Below are 24,548 nucleotides of genomic sequence, written 5' to 3'. Positions count from 1 at the left end.
TGTAAATTTGACATTTGATGGCGTTTGTTAGATATTAATTTTTAATTTATCATACATGAGGGGGTAACTGTTAAGTTTAAAATATTAAGGAAGTAAAGTGTAAATAATCACTAGTTTGAGAAGGTTTAATATAATTTGTCCTAGTAAAGTTTTGTACATTTGACATTTGATGGCGTTTGTTGGATATTAATTTTTAATTTATCATACATTTATTATGTAAGATTCAATTTCTTATCAAGATATCATTGTTTATGAATTTGAAATCCCAATTATAAATCTCTAACATTTTTCTTGTTAATAAAAGTTTTTTTTCTTTTTTTGAAAGAGGAATAAATAATTGCAAAAGTGGAGAATCTAATATTATTGCATTTAACAAGAAATTTTAAAATTTATTATGAAAGAGAAAATTACATTGCCCTGATTGGAAAGATTACTATTTCAGTCCTAGCTTGACAAAAAAAAAAAAAAATTAGTTGACTTTTTTGAGCTGTGATTTTTTAACTCAGAGACTAAAATTTCTATTTAAGTTGATTTTTTTAACTTTTTTTTTATTTTTATGAAAGAAAAAGTAAAATAATTATGATTTGAATATGATATTTTATCTTAGGGCTATGCTACAGACCCCCAGCTGGGGGCACCCCCAGTGACCCCCAGTGACAGGTGGCACACTGCCATTGGGTGGACTTCAAAAAAAAAAAAAAAAAAAAAAAAAAAAATTTCAGCCTATCAAGGGCGACCCCCAGTGACCCCCACTGGGGGTGTCAGGCATTTTTCTTTATCTTATTAACTTATTTTATTTTTTGTGTTTTTTAGCCGCAATTAACTTTGTCAAGCGAAACCTAAGTATGTTATTTTAGTTTTAGCTATTTTAACATGATTAAAATAGTTGTGTTTAGAAAGAGAATTATATATTTTTTAAAATTAGATATGATGTTTGTGAGAAAAAATATAAAATAATTATAAATTTAATATGACATTTTATCTTATTAACTATTTTAATATTATTTTAACTTAAAAAATAAAAAAAAAAACTTCTTCCCAAACACCCCATTCTTGTCCATTTATTTTTTCTTAATTCTCTCCCATGTCTCTCTTCATTTTGTCCTCCCTCTCACCCTTCTTCATCGGGCGGCCATCCCTCCGTCACCGCCTTTCCCGCCTTATGCCAACAATTTAAAGAGTTTAGGGAGCAAGAGTGATCAAGTATAATAATTTAAAATGAAAAAAATTCAGCATATTTGGCTTGAATTTTTTGAATTTACTTTTCCATTTTTTTTTAATTTTTGTATTTTTTTTATTTTTACTGATTTTTTTTAATATTTTAAACATTTTTTTAATTTTTTAAAAACACCTAATATAAACATACTTAAAAAGTATAATATTTGTAAAAAAAAGTTTACAAAAATTCACTATATACCAAAAATATATATATATATATATATATATGAAAATTCATTATATTTCTTGCATTCTTGTATATTTATTAATTTTTTAAATAATTTTTTTACAAATATTTTACTTTTTAGATATATCTAAATAGTGCATCTAAAAAAGTAAAAAAATTACTTAAAATTTTAAACTATTCACTAAAAATAAAAAATAAACAAAAAATAAAAAAACTCAATATCTAAAAAATTGAATTCAAAAAATTAAAACCAAATACAATGATTTTTTTATTGACAAAAGTAACCTTTTTTTGATTAATATGTAATATTACAATGAAGCCTAATCACCCTCCTAAATACATTTGATAAATAAAATATCGGTGATATTACATGTATCAATTGGCTTATTATTTAGGCACTATTTGGCATTTCTTACAAAAGTGTATTTTTTTTTATCTTTTTATCTTTTTTAAATCACATCACTTTTTTATTTTTTTGTACATTTTTCATAAAAAGTCAAAAAATATACTTTTGATCATCCCAAACACCCTTTTAGTGTACTAACATATACTATAATGTTGTTAGTTTAAAATTATGAATCTCATTATTATACAAATTATAAAAATTTAAAATTTTTATAATTATATCAAATTATCTATTTATATATTAGTTGATATAGTAATACGTATAATTTTGTTCATAAAATTAAATTTTATGATATATTCAATTATTGTAATAACATCAATTCCCATTATTATCGTAATCAAAGATTTCATTGTAATATCAACTAGATTCGTGCAACCCACACAATTGACTACCCCTTTTTCTGGGCCGGTAAATTGACTTGAATGTTATTCAACCAAAATATAGGAGATTTTTTTCATTTTCAAAGACGTTAAGTAATTTATGAGTCTGCCTATTCGAGTCCCAAGATGATCAAGGTGTCGAGAGAAGAGGGAGAGGGTGTAATTATCAAGTTCCATATTTTTTTAATATACATAAGGAAAATTGACTTTTTACTAAGAAGCCTTCTAAGATAAATTTTTATTCTAATTTTCTTGATTCTCTTAGTTTTAAATGAGTTATTTAATTTTGATAATTTTACATCGGATGAAGAAGGAAAAAAAAATAAATTGTTTTATTCATATAAAGAGAATTTTATACTCTCGTTCTATTTAGTAAGAAGCTTTATGAAAGTTTTAATATCTCATACTAATTTTTTTAATTTTAAACAATTAAGAAAATTTTCGTTGATTAACTTTTATTTGATAATTTCATATCAAGAAAAGAAGGAAAAAAGTGAATTGTTTAGGTTGGGATAGTTTAGGTTATAAACTTTTATCATAGTTTAAGATGGTTTACCAAATTGTACGGTGAAAATATGAATCTCTAATGAGAGGCCAACTTATATAATTTAAAAGTTTTTTTAAGAGTTAATGTTATTATTATTATAATAAAAGGGTTTCGAAATTTGGAGATCGTTGTTGTCTCCCTCAATTGGGTCCATCTTACTTGCATGACTACAATTAATTACATTTTAAAAACAATATTTTGCTCCAAATGCAATGATGCAAGTTAATTCCATGATTATGACCATATGGATGACAATGTAACAAGGCACATGTTGGAGAGGAGAAGAGGTCAATTGATTGGCTTTGATTTATTTTTAGTTTTTATTAGTAACAATTTGAAAAAATTAAAATTCGATTTCCTTTGAGCGAGACTATCATTTATAATTATGTTATTTTATTATATTTAATTTTTAAAAATAAATAGTATATATAATTTTATAAATAGATAATATATTTTTATTAAAGATAAATATATTGAAATCACATGAACATGACTTTAGAATGAATTTGATTTTTTTTTTTAATATGTATGAGTTTACAAAATGATTGAGTACGATAAATTCACCAACCTAAACTATGTCTCTCTAATTCCTGTTGGCTAGCTTCCATTTACCTTTTATTTTACAATCCCACATCAGAAAAAGAAAGAAAAAGTGAATTGTTTTACTTATATAAAGTGAATCTTATACTCTCATTTATATAAGTAAAATGAGATTTTTAGTGAAAAATTCTATGATCAATATGTCATACTCATTTTTTTGATTTTCTTAATTTTAAACAATTAAGAAAATCCCTATTAGCTAGCATAAAGTGAATCTTATGCTCCTATTTATATAAGTAAAATGAGATTTTTAGTGAGAAACCCTATGATCAATATCTCATACTCATTTTTTTGATTTTTTTAATTTTAAATAATTAAGAAAATCTTCATTGACTAGTTTCCATTTAACTTTTATTTTACAATTTCACATAATTTTGATTTTAAAAATAATTTTGTATGAGATTTTGAAACTCTCATAATATTTAATTTGAAAATAATTACAATCTCACATCGAGAAAATAAAAAATATGTGAGTTGTTTCACTTATATAGAGTGTTACAATCCTACATTTGGAAAGAAAAAAAAATGAATTGTTTCACTTATATAAAATGAATCTTATAAATGGAGTTTTAAGGTAGACGCCTTCTAAAAGGTCTAAATCCTTATTTTAAAATTATTGAATTTTTTTAATTTTAAACAATTAAGAAAAATTCTCATTGGCTAGCTTTCATTTACCTTTTATTTTGCAATCCCAAATTGGGGGGAAAAAAATGAATTGTTTCATTTACATAAAATGAATCTTATGCTCCAATTTATATAAATTATTGAAATTCCTTAATTTTAAACAATTAAGAAAATTTTCATTAGTTAACTTCCATTTAACTTCTATTTTACAATGTCACATCGGGAAAAGAAGGAAAAATTGAATTATTTCACTTATATTAAGTGAATTTTATACTTCCATTTATATAAGTAAAAGAAGATTTTTGGTGAGAAGTCCTACAATCAATACCATTTTTTTTTTCTTTGTATGTTTAAGAACACATGTATAATACTCCTGGCATATCATCCGTGTTATGTGAAGGTTCTTTTGTAAATATAGTTTCAATCTGTAATCCAATATGCATATCTATTTAACTTTTATTTTACAATCTCATATCGAGAAAAGAAGGAAAAAGTGAATCGTTTCACTTATATAAAGTAAATCTTATGCTATCATTTATATAAGCAAAAGAAATTTTTTAGTGATAAATCCTATAATCAATACCATTTTTTTTTTGATTTTCTTAATTTTAATCAATTAAGAAAATTTTCATTGATTAGCTTTTATTTAACTTTTATTGTACAATCTCATATAGACGTTTTGATTTTAAAAATAATTCTGTATGCCATTTTGAAACTCTCATAATATTTAACTTTAAAATAATTACAATCCCACATCGAGAAAAAAAATAAAAACTGAGTTGTTTTACTTATATAAAGTGAATCTTATACTTTAATTTAATATTATAGTATTATGCATATTTCAGTTTAAGATGGTTTAAATTTTAAAATAAAATTCAAAAGTTTTAATTAATTAATTTTGTTATAAATTGGTTGGTCTTTTGACTTAGCCAATTAGACTGAATCGTTTTTTGGTTGATTGATTCATTGCTTTAGCTGTTTTATCAAAATATATTGTTTAGATTTGTTTGATTTGAAATGAACTAAGATTGAACTTATTAAAAATTGAACGACTGAAATTGCTTGATTAGAAATGAACTTCCTGTCCAAACAACTGTTAACTTTTATTTACAATCCCAAATTAGGGAAATGAGAAAAAAAATAAATTGTTTCACTATATAAACCTTCATTTAATATTGTAGTGTTACGTATGTTTCAGTTCAAGACCGTTTTTAAATTTTAAAAGTAAAATAAAATTTAAAATTTTTTAATTAATTAATTTTTGTATAAGTTGGTTGGTCTCTTGAGCTAACCAATAAGGTGAACCGTTTTCGATTTGACTGATTTGCTAGTTTGACTGCAATTTTAGCGATTTTATCAAAATATATTGGTTAAATTTGTTTGATTCGAAATAAATTAAAGATTGATCTAGTTAAATATTAAACAACTAAAATTGTTTGATTTGAAATAAACTTCTCGCCCAAACAATTGTTAACTTTTAAACAATTAAGAAAATCTCCATTAGTTAGCTTTCATTTAGCTTTTATTTTATAATCCCACATCGAGAAAAGAAGGGAAAAATGAATTGTTTCACTTACATAAAATGAATCTTATACTCCCACTTATATAAGCAAAACGAGATTTTTAGTGAAAAACTTTATGATCAATATCGCGTGTTACTTTTTTTGATTTTTTTAATTTAAAACAATTAAAAAAATCTCAATTGATTAACTTTCATTTAATTTTTATTTTACATAACATAAAAAAATTAAATATTATTAATATATTTTTATTAAATAATATATTATTTTATTTCGTACGGTGATATGGTATTACAATTTTTAAAGAAAAATAGTATTCATACAGAAAATTCAAAAAAAAAAAAAAATCAAAATGGGCTGTATGCTGACATGTCAATAAACTTGGCATCAGCGCATGAACACAAATTTTGCCAATGGCCCCACAATTACTCTATAAACTATAATTACTCTATAAACTTTCACGTAGCCCCTTTCAATAAGATTTCATGCAGTGTTTTACACGTGAAGATTACAAGGCAACATTTGTCTTCTTTGCAAGTGGATCTTAAGTTCAAGAAAATAAAAATAAAAATAAAAATAAAAATAAAAAACTACTTCATTTATACCACAAAATCTTCTCATTACGTTTACATTCGGTTTATGTATTTTCAAAATTTAATTTAATTTAATTTAATTTTAAATTTTTTTTTGAGTTCTTATACTGATTATGATGTCAAATATATTACTAATATTCTCACAACTAAAATTTTGAACTCTTACTCTAACTCTACCACCTCTGACTCCTGCTGGCCTTTACTCTCAACCATGGAGACTAGCTATTTAACTTTTTTTTTTTATTAGTACTATTCTTTCCCTCATTATGAATCACATCTCGTCGCTTCTTTGCCATTATGACCTTTCTTTCTCTACTACAGTGTCTCTCTCTGTGTTTATTTTTAGAAGGGATTGTTCTAGTAGTCAAAACTTGGCGCCTAATGGTGTGTTCTAAAGCCTCAGGTTCAAAACTTTCTAAATAATTTCTTGAGGAACTTTCCCTAACTTTAATTAGACCCTTTGGTGAATGACGGAATTGGTTTCTTAGATTAATCAATCCAGTAAGTCAAATATCGAACTATTAAAAATAATAATTATATTATACTTTATTATAAGGGTAAATTATAATAACACATCTTAAAATTTATTAAAAAAATACAATTTAGTCCACATTTTTAGCAAATTACACTAATCACTTTCAAGGTATTAGTTCACATTCTAATTAAACTATTTTTATAAAAAAATCGTTAGTCGTATAAATAAAATAATAGTATTATCTCTTTTATATTAAAATATATATTTATTTGAGTATCTACTTATTATCTATATTAGTTTTAAATACTTTAATCTTACTAAATGAGAAATCAATGTAATTATATTAAATTTATGAGGATAACTATTTTTTTAAAATGAGCATAATTTACCGTTGTTATAAATATAAAATTAGGAATTAGGCCTATTTTGAAAAGTAATTTAAAATTTAATTTTTTATTATTTTTTTAAAAGGGTGTAAAAAATTAAAAAATAATATAACTTAAAAAATTCAAACAACTAAAAAATTAATTTTTAATTCAATCCACAAAAAATAGGCCTTAGAAAATAATAAAAATGATACATCTTTTAATTTGGAAGCTCTAAAAAAGAATTAATGATGTGAAAAATTAAGACTAAAACATTAAATCACATAAAACTTACACAATAATTAGAGTAATTAAGTCTCTTAATTTAGATCGAGTAATGCTAGAGATCTCAAATATTTTACCAAAAGTTTTACCAAATGTCTCACATGGCTGTGGGACCCACACAATGTGGGTCCATGTGAGTCACACACCCATGTGAGACATTTGATAAAACTTTTGGTAAAATTTTTAGGGTCTCTAGCATTTTTGATTTAGATCTCCTAATTTTTTTTTTCAAAAAATAAAACGGAACAATATAAACAATGTACTTTCCACGTGGCCACTGAAAAGAAGGAATCCAATGGCCAATTGTACAGTGATGTAAAGTCCTAAAAGTCGGCTGTTATTCGTCTCGCGAGATAATCAAAATATAAACAAATTCTTAACACGGAACCTAAAAAATATCAATAAAATAAAAAAAATTGTTTCTTTTATTTGATGCAAATTGCAATGGCGTGTTTGGTTTCATACTCAACATTTATTTTTTTTTTTAAATTAATTTATTTTTTGTTTTTTATATATTTTATTTTTACTGAATTTTCAAAAATATTTTAAGTAGTTTTTAAAATTTTTAGATCCACTTAACATAAATATACTTAAAAAGTATAATATTTGTGAAAAAAATCTTTAAAAAATTCATTAAATACCAAAAATATAAAAATATAATACATTTTTCGTATTCTTATGTATTTATTAATTTTTTAAAATATTTTTTTATAAATATTTTATTTTTTAGATATATCTAAGTAAGGTGCATCTAAAAAAATAAAAAATTTGTTTAAAAATGTAAAAATATTCACTAAAAAATATATATATATAAAATTCAAAAATGTAAAAATTAAATTCAAAAAATTAAAACCAAATATAGTGTTTTTTTTTAAGAAGGTTTATTTATTTATTTATTTTTGAACAGAATTAAGAAGGTTTATTTGATGCAATGGTTAGTAATCTAATCTCCCAAAAAAAAAAAGCCTTCACACATTTGAGTGGAGTGTTAGCAAAATTGCTTGTAGTTGTGTAGTGTATGTATTTCATAATTATTGAATTTTAAATAAATATTAAACACTTTGCTTGGTTTGAATTTTTTGAAAATACTTTTCAGAAAATTTTAGTTTATTATTTTTCGTATTTTTTTGTTTTTATTAAATTTTTTTAATATTTTAAGTAATTTTTTTTTAATTTTTAGACACACCTAACATAAATTCACTTAAAAAATATAATTTTCATGAATTTTGTTTTTTTAAAAATTCACTAAATATCAAAAATATAAAAAAAAAAGCCAAAATTCAGTATATTTTTCATATTTTTGTGTATTTATTAATTTTTTGAAATATTTTTTCACAAATATTTTACTTTTTAGATATATCTAAATAAGTTACATCTAAAATAGTAAAAAAAATGCTTAAAATTTTAAAAATATTTACTAAACACAAAAAAATACAAAACCAAAAAACTGAATTTTCAAAAAATTAAATTTTAAAAACTGAAACCAAACACACTGATTTGTTTTCACTTCTTCATATTCCTCTAGGCAATTTATTCAATTGTTTTGAAAGTAATTTATCAAACAAATTTTTTCCCTGTTTTTGAAAGTAGAAAAACAAAAACAATATCAACGTGCATATTTCAAAAACTTAGGTTGCGTTTGATAGAGTTTTCTAAATATGATTTGAGAATAGAGTTGTATTTTAAGTTTGTGAGTTTTGAAATTATGATTTGAGTGTAGAAAATTTATTTGGTGAATGAGTTTTAAAAAGAGTTTTGAATTTAGTGGAAAATTTTCGATGTGACACACGATATTTGATACAAAAATTCATAACTCATAACCAAAAATACAATTCAAAATTCTATTAAAACTCATAAATTTTTTTAAAAAATTCGGAAACTATGTTTTATTGAATATATAAAAATTAACATGTGTCAATTGCAAAAACAAAAATAAAAAAAAAAGCACTGTTCCGGTCAACCGGCCGGACAACTGGTGAGACGACCATTTAGCAAAAATTTTCTCGCATTCGATCGCGTTTTCGAAAGTAAACGTGGAATTAATTTTTGAAATTTGTAAACAAACGCCCTGATCAAATCAGCTTTGGAACTAACGTTTCAGAGTTGTACAAAACACAACCTTAATTTTTAAGTACTTTAAATATGAAATTCAATTTTTTCATTTGTTCACATATTTCTCTAGTATGCATCTTTTTAAAATTACTGTCCCTTCTCTTTTTTTTTCTTCTTTTCATTTTAATAATTATTTTTTATTTTACATTTTTTTTTATCAAGTTTTACAAACAAAACCCAAAAAAAAAAGGTTATGGCAAAATTATCGTGTCACTGGACAAGTTTTGCTATTGAATAATTATAATTTATAATTTTTTAGGTGAAGTGTTAATAAATTTTGAATAGTGATCATATAAATTATTTGGTTTTTTATTTTTTCTTATAAACTCAAAGGTCTCATTCTAGTCTGAATTATATAAAAACCCTATATAAATATGTGTTATGTGTTGAGGGACAAATGTAGATTTTCTCATAATGTTGAAATAACTAAACGTAACACTTTAAAAAACTCTTTAGTATATTTTCAAAAAACGTAACACTTTAATGTAAATACACTAGAATAATCTTTAGTGTACTTTTCTCAATTGTAACAACGTAACATTCCAAAAAAATACGTTACTACTTTTCTCAAACGTAACACTTTAATCAATGTAGCACACAAAAACTATTTAATATACTTTTTTCAAACGTAACACTCCAATATAATGCATTCAAAAACTTCCTAATATATTTTTCTCAAACATAACAACGTGACATTTTTAAAAAAATTCTTAATGTATTTTTTTCAAACATAACACTCCAATCAATGTAATGAACAAAAACTCCTGAGTATACTTTTTCAAAATATAGAATTCTAATGTAATACTCCAATCCAACGTAACACTCTAATCCAATGTAACACCAGAAAATCACACTAAACAGAAATATAAATTTCCACGCTTAACAACCACCATTTCAGCCACCAATTCCTCAAAAAAAAATAAATAATAAAAAATAAAAAAAATTCCTCATCTCACATTTCCATTCTCATTCCAAAAATAGATCAGAAAATTGGAAAAATGAATGACAAAAGATATTCACTTAAACTTAAATGGTACCAAATCAAATTAATACAACTTTTCAAAATAAAAAAGACTAATTACTTCATAAGAAAATTCTTAGAACTGAATAGATCAACATTTTATCATATGAAAATGGGTAAATTTTCCTAATTTTTTTTCTTTAACACAAGTGTAATTTTTGTACATTATCTTGAATAATTTTTTTAGTATAAAGATTGGCGAGAGAATTTGAATATGAGTTGTCTATAGGGTCATAGTTGACATTTGTCATTAGGGCAGAATTCTAGTTTTTTTTTCTTTTTCATTTTAATTTACACGCTACACATATATTATTTTAATTTTTTTATTTTATGTATAATATAAAAAAAATCAAGTTCAATTACAATTAGAATCAATTATCAGAATAAATAATCAACTATAATGATAAACACCAAAACTTCATTGATAAAGTGATGAATGATCAAACAAATTACACCCAATTGCATGTATTAATAATTTATATACCATATTTAAAAAGCATAGTATAAATTAAAAGAGCTAAAATTTATTTTATTACTACTTATTTTTCATCCATGCTCTGACTTTTTTCATTATTATGATTTTAATATAACAGTAATGATTGGTAGCTCGAAAATACATGGCTCGAATGACTCGAAACATTCAAAACAACGTCGTTTTGGTTTGTTTTACAGAATTCGGACCATTCGAGCCACAAAATTCGGGTCACCAAACATTATTCTTAATATAATTTATTTTCTTTTCTTTTGAAGAACGTGCATAACCTATACTAACAATATCGATAAAGATATAATTTTTTAACCAAAATAATATATACATGTGGCATTATTGACCAATAAAATTATGCTACAAGAGATAAATGAAATCAATTTATCTCCCACTCACTCAATATAAAGATAAATAACTTACGCTGTGTTTGGTTGGTGGATTTGAGAAGAGATTTAGAAAAGAAAAAGAAAAAGGTGTGTGAAATTAAGTGAAATACAGATATATTTTATTCACATTTCATCTATTTTTTCTATTTCTTTTTTTAAATTTTATCTCAAATCTCCCAACCAAATACAGTATTAGTAAATATATCTTATAACTATTGTTTTTATTAGGTCATAAACACTTGTTACATTAAATTGATGCTTTTAAATTATTATTTTAATATTCATTTACACGTGAAATCGCACTAACGTTTTGTGAAAAAAGAAAATTAGTAATATGTGTAAAACAATTATAAAAAATTTAACATTAGAATAATGTCATCATGGTATCTTCGCAATTATAAATTATAATAATAATATTTTGATTTTTAATAAATAAATATAAATGAGGCATGTAATCCAATATGAAACTTATATATATATATATTTGAGAAATTTATAATATGCACTTTTTAAATGATGCACATTATAAAAAAAAGTTATGATTTTTTATGATGAACGTTATGATTGTTTGTGATGTGTATTATGAACTTTTATAATAAAATTATAAATAGTGAATTTATGATGTGCATCATAAAGTTAGGAATGATAATGTTATGACATTTTATGATTTTTGCTATGACTCTTTGAGATTTTATTATGACATTTTTCAGTTAAAAAAGTTATAACTTTTGTAGTGAAAAAATTATGACATTTTGAGTTTAAGTTATGAAATTTTGTGAAAAAATTATAAAAGGCATATCATATATACTTTTTTTAAGGGTGCACATTGTAACATCTCTCATATATACTTAGTATAAAATATTTGTGCAAGATACGAGCTATTATTGTAATAAATTTAAATTTTAAAAATTTAAATATTCTAACAAATTATTTTGTCTGGTTTTTTTTTTTTTTTTAAATTATACCCGTGCAAGACATGAGCTATTATTATGGTAAATTTAAATTTCAAAAATACAAATCTTCTAACAAATTGTTTTGTTTGATTTGATTTTTTAAAAATTATTTTTAGACAAATTTTCGTTTGTTTTAATGATTTTTTTTTTCATATTTATTACTTTTTAAATCCAGATGCATCTAAAAAGCAAAATTAATATATCAAACTATTAAAAAAAATTATTAAAACAAATAAAATTTGAAAAAAAAAACTGTGTGAATGTGCATTTTTTCTTCAGATTTTTATTTATTTTTAATGAAATTTTTTTCATTATTTTATTTATTTATTTTTAATTTTTAAATGTATCTAATTTTGATGCATTAAAAAGTATAAATAAAAACTAAAATATGAAAAAAAAATATTTGTAAATAAATCACACTCACATAATAAATTATCAAAATCAAAAGATTTATATTGCATAACTGATCAAGATCTTCTGTATAATTAAAAAAAAAACAACTAAATATATAGGTTCATATTTCATAACTAACCAAGTTTCTTTACATAATTATGAAAAAACATTAATCCAAAGTAGTCCTACCAACTAAAGTGAAGGCCTCAAAGCAACTCTTAGGCAGTTTGTTTTCGATTGTAGAATGGAGAAGGAGCAGGAGAAGATTTATAGTGAGGGGAGTAATAATAAGGGGATTAATAATGAAGCGATTAGTAAAATTGTGTTTGTTTTGATTATAGTTGTTAGTGTAAGGATTGTTAAATTATTTTTATATAAAATAATAAAATAAATTAAAAATACAAAAATATTAAACATTAATGTTCAAAAAAATTGCCTAACATGTAAAAAATTACAAAAAATAAAAAAATTTCCAAAAAAAACTAAAAAAATGATTTTTACTTAACAAAAAATATAAAAAATTAAATATTAGTGTTTAAAAAAAAAATACCCAACATGTTATAAATAAATAAAATTTATAGTTCGGCAGACTATTTTTCTAATACCACATTCACCTCCTCCATCCCAATCCCCCTTCCAAGGCCCAACCTAATCCCCTTCTCTATCTCAATCCCTTTCCCAAATCTACAAATAAACACAATATGAAATCAGTTCAACCTCTATCCTAATTCCATCCCTTCTTTTATACCCAAAATAAACAGGACCTTATAGTATGAGTATATATTTGGTTAACATTTTTATGTGAAAAAACAGAGATTTTTTTTTTAGGTGAAGAGATAGCAATGTCTTTCTGAATTAATTACACTTTGCTTTTATATTTGAACATTTCCTCATTTTGATCTTTGATTTTTCTTTTTTTTTTTTCACTTTAACCTTTCATATTTTAAATTTTTTAAAATTTACTTCTAGAGTTAATTAATGCTTAAAATTTGACAAAATCTATCAGGCTAATTATCACATAACATAAAAAATATATTATTATATTAAAATTTAAATTTATGTCAGATGTGTGAGTTATATATATAATAAAATATTTTTATGTTACATGATTGTCAATGCTTTATTTTTTTGTCTAATTTTGAATAAAAATTAGGGTGGAACACCAATAAATCTCAAAACATAATCTTGTGAAGTGTTTAGTCCTCAATTTTTTCTTATGAACCCAAAAGTCCCATTAAAATAGAAATTACACAAAAAAGTAGTCACTTACGCATTTGGATTTAATTTTTGAGGTATAAAAGTGGGTTTCTCAAAATGTAAAATTATACATTTAGGCAATTCACACTATAGAGATTTTGAATTTTCTCTCATTTGGAACAAATTCCATATTACGAATAAGAACGTAACACTTTAATAACATTCTAATGTAACTCACTAAAACACTTCTTTAGTCATTTGGGCAATTCGCACTATAAGTGTCGTTTGGTTTTGGCTTTTTTAGTTGGTTTTTTTGACTATTTTAGCATGAAACCTTTTTAGTCGCTTGGTATTCTTGTTTGGCTTTTTTGACTTTTTAGCTTTAGAATGATAAAATTGCCCTTAGTATAGAATGATACTTTTTTGACTTTTTGTTTGTATATGAGATATTTTGGTACTTTCGGAGCTTTTTTGTCTTTTTGTGATTTTTTAACTTTTTTTTTTTTGTTTTTTGTGATTATATAGCCTTGGAGGAAAACCAAACCAATGCTTTAGTGTACTTTTATCAAATATAACAACGTAATACTTTAAAATTTTCTCAACGTAACACTTCAATATAATATACACAAAAATTTATTGGTTTACTTTTTCTAAACATAACACTTCAATCAACGTAATCTTAAATGTAACACTCCAATGTAACACACATAAAAATACTAAAAAACTACTTAATGTATTTTTTCTAAACGTAACACTTACAATTTGAAATTATACATTTATCCAAAACTTATTAAAAAAAATTTGTATTCCTTTTGAAATGGTTTGAAGAATCCCACACCCTTTTAGAATGGTTTGAAGAATCTTATACCCTTTTCGAATGATTTGAAAAATCCTACATCATTTTTTTAGAGTGTTATATTAGAGTATTACGTTTGGAAAAAGTACACTAAGAATTTTTTGTGTGTATTACATTGGAATGTTACACTAAGGAATTTTTTTAGAGTGTTATGTTAGAATGTTACGTTTGAGTATTATAGATTGAAATTATATATTTACTCGAAGGTTACTAAAGAGTTTTTATACTCATTTTGAAATATTTGAAGAAACCTATATCTATTTGGAATGTCTGTAAAGTTTAATATTTCAAGTTATTTTTATATTTTTAAAATGTTTGAAAAATCTTACATTTTCAATCATTTCAATCAACATAAATTTGATTCTCATAGCCTTTTTATCTTACTTTTCTAGTATAAAAGAAAAAAAAAGAAGAAGAAGAAACATAATAGAAATAAAAATATAACAGTAAATTTAATTTTTAAATAAAATATTTAATTTATATTTCAAAATTAATAGGATTAATTGGATTAATTGATTTATAAAATTTTTTTGAGACTGATGAGATCACCCTTTCTTAAGATAGGATTTAGAGATAAATTTTATCAAAAAATAACTTTTAGAGTAATTAAAAAAATAAAGTGTAATTTATTTAGAGTATTTTTATGGGAATGGCTTCTGTCCAGTCCTTAATTAAACTGGACTGTACTGTTGGGCCCGTGGAGGCCCACCACGGGTCCCATTTTGATAATCTGAACCGTCAATGTGTAGAACTTGTCGAGTACTATATTTTTAAAAAAAAATCACGTTAATCGGATATCGATAACTATGTGATCAAAACAGATTTTTGTCAACTGTTAATTTATTCACCGTTCATTTTTTTTATACAAAACTGATTTGATCACATAACTATCGATGTCCGATTAATGTGATTTTTTACAGGCATATAGTACTCGGCTTGTTTTACATATTGAACGGTTCAAATTATCAAAACGGGACCCGTAATAAACCCCCACGAGCTCAAAAGCACAGTCCAATCCGATTAAGGACTGAACAAAAGCCGTGCCCTATTTATATATCTATACTATATATTAAGTAAAAGGGGGTTTTTAACCCCCAAGGCTTGTGGGAGTTCCAATATCCTAATCCTAATTTTCTAAATTTTTGATTTAAAAAAAAAAAATCTCAGCATTTATTAATTTCTCCGCATCCCCATGTCTTTTGAGAGATTGGTCAAAGAGCAATGCTATAGAGCACTAATTTATCATCACTAACCCCACCACTAGTGAGGTGGCAATTGAAAAAAAAAAAAAAAAAAACAAGGCACAAAACACATGTGGCAGCGGGTGGGACCCACTGCCACATCATTAGAGCTACCACTAATTAGTGGTCTAAAGCATTTTTGATTGGTCAAAACCCCCCTCATAATCAAACTTTAATGCATTAAAGACTAACATAAATAAAATTCCTTGAAAATTTCAACACATCTATTTATTTATATTATATTATCTATATATATATATATATCTATATCTATATATCTATACTATATATTAACCAAAATGGGATTTTTAACACCAAGTCTTGTGGGAGCTCCAATCTCTCAATATAAATTTCTTGATTTTTTTATTTAAAAAAAAAATCTTAGCATTTATTAACATCTAACAACTCCCAAGCCTTACCCTCATAATAATACTTTAATGCATTAAAAACAAGCATAAAAAAATTCTTTGAAATTCAACACATGAATTCCTTGAAAAGTCCTAACACATATGATTATTATCTCTCATACTAACACTTTAATGCATTAAGAACAAACATAAAAAAAATTTCTTGAAAAATCCAACACATATGATTATTATCAAAATATTAAACTTTAATATAATATAATAAAAAAAGATATTTAATTTTTTGAAAAGTCCAACACATGATTATTATCAAAATATTAAACTTTAATATAATATAAAAAAAGGAAAAAAAAGAAGACATTTAAAAAAAAACATTTAAAAATCACAATTCACATATATAGATAGTTGTAAATACAATAAGATGGGAGGGCATTCATGTCTACACATTTTTTTTTATAAGATCTCCTATATTATAATAAGATAGCACTTTATTTTTCTTATCTTATAATCTATATATATATATATATATATTATATATCATAACCTTAATTTTCTAAATTTTTTATTTAAAAAAAAATTCAGTATTTATTGATTTGGTCAAAATCCTCTGATCAACATTTATTAACTTTTTTCAATCTACATGTCTTTTCACATGTTTGCATTTATTGATTTAATCAAAATCCTTGATCAGTATTTAAAGTCCTCTCATACAAATAATTATAGATATACCCCGTGTATAGTTACTGTAGTAACCTTTTTTAAAAAAAAATTATTTAAAAAAAAAAAAACGCAACATTTATTGATTTGGTCAAAATCATCTGATCAACATTTATTAACTTTTTTCAATGTACATGTCTTTTCACATGTCTGCATTTATTGATTTGATCAAAATTCCTGATCAGTATTTAAAATCCCCTCATACAAATAATTATAGATGCATCCCGTATATAGTTACTGCAGTAACTTTTTTAATTTCTCATATTTACTATAATTAGTGATAAGATTGTTAAATTATTTTTATAAAAAATCTTTAAAAACATAATTTATATATTAAAAAAATTAATAATAAATATAAATATTTATAATTATTTCGTGCATAACACTGGTGATAAGCTAATATATATATATATATATAAAGATAAAAAATTATGATAAATGTGTCTCTCTGGCAATGACGCATCATCTACGATAAACAAATATATCTCTAATATTTGTCATGATAAATACTCCCTCCGTCCCAAAATAATGGTCCCTTTTGGGGAATCCAACTTTTTTTGGTAGTACAATTATTGCATTTGAAAAAAGTTGATTTTTCAAAATTATCCTTTTGATAGTACATTTTTTGAGAATATCAATGCATAATTGTACTTTTTATGTTGTTTATTAATTTAAAAGAAGGGTAAAATAGGAAATTTATATTATTTTTGTACTTGATTTTTGAAGAGGGACTAATATTTTGGGACAATGAAAAATGGAATAAGGGACTAATATTTTGGGACAGAGGGAGTATGAAACGTCACAAGAACCCGTGAGAAATTGAGGTAAGTACAACTCAGTTCCCTCAAATCAAATCCCCCAAACTCTCCTCTCTTTCCCTTTCTTCTCCAAACCAACAGTGCAAGTTACAACCTCACCCCTCTCTCTCTCTCTCTCTCTTTCTCTAACAAAAACAACAGCAAACTGCCCCCTTCTCCCTCTCTCCTCCCTAACCAACAACAGAAACCCAGAACACCCTCTCTCCCCCACCTGTTCTCTCTCTAGATTCTCTGCTTCTCTGCTCTTCCCATCTGTATATCCACACACACCTGTCTCTCTCTCTCTCTCTCTCTCTCTCTCTCTCCCTACCTTGATGAGATAGATGGGTAAGTACATGAGGAAGGCAAAGACAGCAGGGGAGGTGGCTCTCATGGAGCTAGCCCAGTCCTCTCTGGGCGTTCGGACCCGCGCCAAAACCCTAGCTCTCCAGCGCCTCCAGAAATCGCCGGCGGAGGCTTCCTCCGCCGACGGCTCTTACCTCCAGCTCCGGAGCCGGAGACTCGAGAAACCCCCACTTCCGGTTACCGGCGATTCGAAGAGACAGAAGCAAAGCCCTAAAGAGAGTTGTGTAGCGAAATCTAACCCGAATTCGAGAACGAGGTTGGGTTCTGTGAATTCTGGGTCGGCTGAGTCGGTTTCGGATGATTGTTGGAAGAAAGAGGTGAGTCGTTTGGAAGCAGAGAAAGTTGGGGGTGAAGAGGAAGAAAATCAGAACAACAACAATGTTGATGTGGGTGTCGAAGTTTGTTTTGGAGAAAATGTGTTGGAACTTGAAGGTAGAGAGAGGTGGGTTTTTCATTCAATTGGTTTTTGGCTGTTTGAAGTCTCTGTATTTGTCTGTTTGATTGTTGAGAAAAAGTTAGGTAAGAAAGGAAAAAAAAAAAAAAAACAAGAAGACAAATTTTGATCCTGGAGAAATTTTTGGTGTTCTTTTTCTCTCTCTGTTGATAGACGGTTTTGTCTTGTCCTTGTCGCTAACTGGGTTTGTTCATGGTGTGTTTGGTTGCGGAGAAAATACAGAAAAGAGAATTGAAATTTAATATATATATATATATATATATTTCTAATTTTCGTGGGCCAGGAAAGACGTTTTGGTGGTTTGAAGGAGGTGAATGGGTTTTAATTTTAATTTTATTTTTTCCAGCCCTCTTTTTATTTTTCTTAATTAGGTTTTAATTTGGCCCCTTCTTACATGCTCTGTTTGGTTGCTGAGAAAATGTGTGAAAAGAAAAACTACAAAATTTTGAATCTTGGATTTCCATTGTTTGGAGTATGCCGGTTGGTATAGTTGTTTGTTTGTTTAAAGTCTCCATTTTTGTCAATCACGTCCCCTGAAAATATTGTGGCTCAGAAAATGAGAGAAATAAAGTTGTTTAGCCATTTTTGTCCAGGACTAGAGACGTTAAATTGCTTTCTTTTAGCCTGACGGGGGGAGCCATGTGGGAGACCTATTCATGCCTTGTTTGGTTGCTGAGAAAAAGTTGGGAAGAAAGATACTAATTGTGTGACTTATAATTATGATTATTTTTTACAGTCTCTATATGATATCTTCTGTTTTTATTGCTGAGAAAATAATTTCCAATTTTTCCTTTTTCTTTCTATTTATTTTATAAAAGCCTTCAAGAACTTATATATTATTTTGTGTGTTTTATTTTTATTTTTATTTTCTATCGTCTGGTATGAAGTGCATTCAAATTGTCATGGATTTATATGTACTCTTCTTCTCTTATTTGTTCATGCTTTTCGCTTTCATTTATGACTTTTGCAGTGGAAATTTGCAATCCTGAGAGAGGAATTCTCTTGATTTATCTATATATCACTTTCCTGCTCCGGTTGAGGGAAAATAAGATGAAGACATTGGTGTTCTGGTGAAACTATCAGGCTCCATTTGCACAATTTGGTTTACCTCTGAAAATTATTTTGGATCTTGAAATGAAACAGTTTGTTCCATAAATAGGATGGTTCACTATCAGGCTCCCATTTCATTTTCTACTCAATCCTCCTGGTTGTTTAGTTTGTAGTGACTATTTATGAATATATTGCCATTATTTGATTTGCTCTTGTTTCTAGAACATCCGTGGTTTTATTATTCGGTATTTGTGTTTTACATATCGAATAAATACATATATGTACACATTCATATTTGCATTCCTTGTGGTTTTATTTAAAATTCTGGGAAGAGATTAGCTATGGTTGGTACTTGAAATATAGATTAGCTGAAAAAGGTTGTTATCTCAGAGAAACTAATTTAAATTCAGCTATGAAAAGATTCTTATTCTTTTGTGCTTCTCTCTAAGTGGCAACTGATGCCAACATATTTCTTTGGCCTTTTGTTTCGTCCTGGTGTATAAAATGGCAAATGATCAGAAACTAGTTTTTACTACCTTAATGGTATTGCAGAAGAAATATATATATACATACACATGCTACGCTATATGGCCAATAAATTTGGTGTTGTGGTGTTTTAAATTGCATAACTATAAATTATTGGTAGGGCCCTATTATTTCTTTCAAGTTGTATATGTGGGGTTCTTTGCTTAATTGGAGCAAAGGATCAAAAGATTGATGATACATACACATGAAAGCCTTTGATCCATGACTACCGAAGGCCATGAATTTCTTTCTATTTTAATGTCAGCTCTGAAAGCTTATTATCAGTTTTCATGTTGCGCAAGAGACGGGTTATTCATAGCTTTTTATCTTCTTCTGTCAGTCCCACTCTCTCTCTCTCTCTTGATATTGCATTGCATTGTTAGTAAGATTTATTTGATCATAAAGGGAAGTGCATGTTCTCTTTGATAGGAGCACCAGGGAAAGCACACCTTGCAGTTTGATAAGAGATCCAGAGAGCATCCGAACCCCTGGTTCGACTACTAGGCCTACTAGCTCTCCCCAAGCGGACACGAGAGTGCAGAATTCCTTGCAAAGAAACATCCCAACATCGCACGAAATGGACAAGTTCTTTGCCAGTGCAGAAGAACAGCAACAACAACAATTTGTTGAGAAGTACTCAACCCATTATCTCTTAGTGTCTTTTGTTCATGATTTCATTTTTTTTGGCTTTTCTTGCTTGTGATATAAAGAAACACGACACGTCACAGACATGTGGACACGCTAATTTTTTAAACATGCAGGACACATCACGCCAGGGACACATGCAAAATATATAATTTTATATATTTATTACGTGTCATATATTTTAATATTATTCTATGTCAAATGTTTGTACTCATCAAATTTATTAACCTTGATATGCTATTTCAAAATTTTAAATATAGGACATAGCGTGCCTGCAACGTGTCCCTAGCTTGTCCGACGCATGTCCGGACCATGACCAGCCCATGTCCGTGTCATACACTGATACGTGATCTCTAGAGAGGTGTGTGCTTCATAGCTTGTGATGCATCCCCATTTGCTTATGCCTTCCCATATGGTTCTCTGTTGCAGGTACAACTTTGATCCTGTGAACGATGAGCCCCTCCCTGGACGTTATGATTGGGTGAAGCTGGATCCATAGGTGTTAGTATTTCGTCAAGACTTTCTTTTCCTGCAAATTCCCAATCTGATCGTTGGCGTAGCTAAAAACAGTTGCAGGGATTGTTTTTGCTTTCATGGTGATGGAGGTTAGCTTATTTTCCATTTTCCGTCACCTTTCTTTACTTGTAAAGAGAGAAGAGAAGTAGGGCTGTCAATGGTTAGAAGTGTAGACTAATGATCTGTGTAAACATAACAAAGCTTGTCATTAACATAACAAATACAAGGAAGGTCCTTTGTCTAACAGATCATCGCGAGGAGGAGTAATTATTAGGTGTTCTCGGATCACCATATAGGATTTTGGTCTCGACATTGAAAAATGTAATCTGAGGTCCCACATTTACTGGGGCCCACCTCCTTGGAATCCGGCAAATGTGAAAAGGGTTTTTAGGGTTTTAGAAGCTCAGTGAATTGGGTCATTGTCTTAGTCTTAGATGGTACAGAAATTCTACTTTTTTTTTTTTTCTTTTCGGTTTTGGTATTGTGTCCTGTAATTTCATCTTCCTTTTGTTGTCTTGTACCAATGGAAACTCTCTGGAATAAAAATGACCCATTTCCCTCTCTTAATGGTTTTTGTCTTTGGTGTCATGACTTGTCATCTCTTATGTCATGTGCAGGTTAATCTTTGGCTTGTTTATTTTTCATGCCCTTGGTTGACCTACTAGTTTCTTAGCCTCTTTGTGAGAATGGTTGGTGATGTTGTTAATGATAGTTATTCTAGAGTAGTATGGGACATTATGGATGTAATGTTCACTCGTTCAATGACATTTATAGTAAAAACGTTTTACATTTAGAGATAATGTTGATTTGCTTTTATTAGGTGGTTGAGAGACTAGATGATTCACCTAATGTATTTTGTAATTTTTTATTTGTTGGGCGTATCACTAAAACAATAGCATATGATGTCCTGAAATTATCTAAGAGCATCTCCAGCAAGGCTAGTTAAAATAGCTATTCAAAATTTCACTTTACTATTTTAGCTAGTCATTTTTTTAATATACACTCCAACAAGGCTATCTACTTTAGCTATCTTCTATTAAAATATTCTTATACTTTAACTACCTTCTTTCCAATCTAAAAAAAAAAAAAACTAACTTCTTTCAAATTATTATTTTTTTCGTTCTTCTAAATATAATTATATTTTTGTGAAAGTTACATTTTTCTACTACCGTATTTTTCAAATGGTAATATTTTTTCAACGGTCATATTTTTGTAACGGTCATATTTTTACAACGGTCATATTTTTTCAAATTTTTACAACGGTCATATTTTTTTAAATTTTTACAACGGTCATTTTTGCAACGGTCATATTTTTATACTTTTCCATTATAAATAAGACATTCCCTATCATTTGATCTTACCCTCAACTCAATTTTCTACTTCATCCAAACTTCCATATCTCTCTCTATGGCTTCCAATTCTCTTTATGATATGCTTGTAAATGACTCTGACTTCTCTGAATCTGATGATGATTTAGAGATGCTCAAAGCTGTTACTATGGATGAAGAACTAGTAGATAGTGAGATAGGATCAAGCTCACGTCGTGGTTCTGTTCGAGGTCGTAAAGTCATTCATCGTGATCATATTCAAGGTCATGAAAGGCTTTTTCTCGACTATTTTGCTGAATCGCCTGTATATCCTCCTGAGCTATTTCGAAGGAGGTTTCGGATGAAGCGTTCACTTTTTCTTCGAATTCAAGCTGCAGTAGAAGCGCACGATCCATACTTTCTCCAAAAAAGAAATTGTGCTGGAAAGCTTGGTTTGTCTTCTCTTCAGAAGATAACTGTTGCACTTAGGATGCTTGCTTATGGAGTAGCCGCTGATTTTATGGATGAATATGTGAGAATTGGAGAAAGCACTGCAATAGAAAGCTTAAAATATTTTGTTAAAGCAGTTGTTGATATTTTTTCTAATGAGTATTTGAGGTCACCAAACAGCAATGACATCGCTAAACTACTAGCGGTTGGTGAAAGTCGTGGATTTCCTGGAATGCTGGGGAGCATTGATTGTATGCATTGGAAATGGAAAAATTGTCCGACTGCGTTGAAAGGTATGTATACTGGTCACATTCATGAACCAACAATTATTTTGGAAGCTGTTGCATCATATGATCTTTGGATTTGGCATGCATTTTTTGGATTACCTGGGTCTCATAATGATATCAACGTGCTAGAAAGGTCTTTTGTATTTACCGAACTTGCTCAAGGGCGTGCTCCTGCAGTCAATTACACCATCAATGGTAATGAATATACAATGGGATACTATCTCGCCGATGGTATATATCCACAATGGTCAACATTTGTGAAAACAATTCCTTCTCCTCAAGGAAATAAGAAAAAACTTTTTGCTGCAGCTCAAGAGGCAACAAGAAAAGATGTAGAACGTGCATTTGGAGTGCTTCAAGCACGATTTGCAATTGTGCGTCGACCGGCACGTTTTTGGAATACTAAAATGCTTAAATATATTATGAAGGCGTGCATAATTCTACATAATATGATCATTGAGGATGAGCAGGATGACAATGGAGTAAAAGACTTCAATTATGATCAAATCAATGACAGTCCCCATGCAACAGTGTCACAGGAGAGAACTACTGAACTTATGGAATTCATTCAATGTCATCATAACATTAGAGACAGGCAAATACATTCTCATCTCCAATCGGACCTTGTCGAACACTTGTGGCAATTACATAGCGAGTTGTAAAAGTTTTGAATTTGAAGTTTCATTTTATGTAGTATGCTATTAGTTTTGAATGTAATCAGTATATGCTTTTAATTTATGTGTAATTTTATAATTCTATATGTCTTTTAATTATATGGTTTTATAATTCACTTTAATTATATTGTGTCTGGAATTTTTCATGTCCAACAATGATCAATTACCTCATTTGGCCTATTGCTGAACTTCCTTAATTGACAACCAATAAGACAACAACAAACCAATATATATATATATAAAGGAGGCATTTAAGAGATATGCAATTTAACCATGTCCTAGTGCCCTTGAGCAAGAGAATTAGATGAATACAACACTCAACACATCCCCACACCCAATAACCATATCCGAATTCATGTAACAGTGATTGAATCCCTACCTATTCCTCTCCTTGGCAATTACAAATGTAGCATATGGCTAATCTGAGGTTTCTGGGCACTTATTTTTAAAACAATCTTTCCATGTAAATGTTTCACATGCTTTAAAAAGCCTCACTGCAGTTAACATATTAATCAATGCAGGAATCAAATGATTCCAACACTCATTAAG

At 27.3% G+C, this 24,548-nt stretch overlaps 1 protein-coding gene across 1 annotated transcript; it reads left to right on the top strand.

Annotated features, from left to right (window-relative positions):
• Positions 1–17,739: 17,739 nt before the first annotated feature.
• Positions 17,740–21,848, top strand: LOC114295056 (cyclin-dependent kinase inhibitor 4). Its single transcript, XM_028239239.2, has 3 exons — positions 17,740–18,533; positions 20,550–20,753; positions 21,195–21,848. Exons 1-3 carry the CDS (start codon positions 18,070–18,072, stop codon positions 21,262–21,264), a joined length of 738 nt encoding a protein of 245 aa, XP_028095040.1. The 5' UTR covers positions 17,740–18,069; the 3' UTR covers positions 21,265–21,848.
• Positions 21,849–24,548: the final 2,700 nt, after the last annotated feature.

Source organism: Camellia sinensis, chromosome 6 (genome assembly GCF_055761805.1).
Source record: "Camellia sinensis isolate YWXY chromosome 6, ASM5576180v1, whole genome shotgun sequence".
Lineage (NCBI taxonomy): Eukaryota > Viridiplantae > Streptophyta > Magnoliopsida > Ericales > Theaceae > Camellia > Camellia sinensis.
The sequence above is the reverse complement of the archived record's forward strand: the minus strand, read 5'-3'. Positions and strand labels throughout refer to the sequence as shown.

What these genes read in the sequence shown, in the direction of transcription:
- LOC114295056 (XM_028239239.2), top strand. Translation starts at nt 18,070, where the DNA reads ATGGGTAAGTACATGAGGAAGGCAAAGACAGCAGGGGAGGTGGCTCTC. An exon ending in GAACTTGAAGGTAGAGAGAG is followed by an intron (nt 18,534 to 20,549) that starts GTGGGTTTTTCA and finishes TCTCTTTGATAG; the next exon opens with GAGCACCAGGGAAAGCACAC. An exon ending in CAACAACAATTTGTTGAGAA is followed by an intron (nt 20,754 to 21,194) that starts GTACTCAACCCA and finishes TCTCTGTTGCAG; the next exon opens with GTACAACTTTGATCCTGTGA.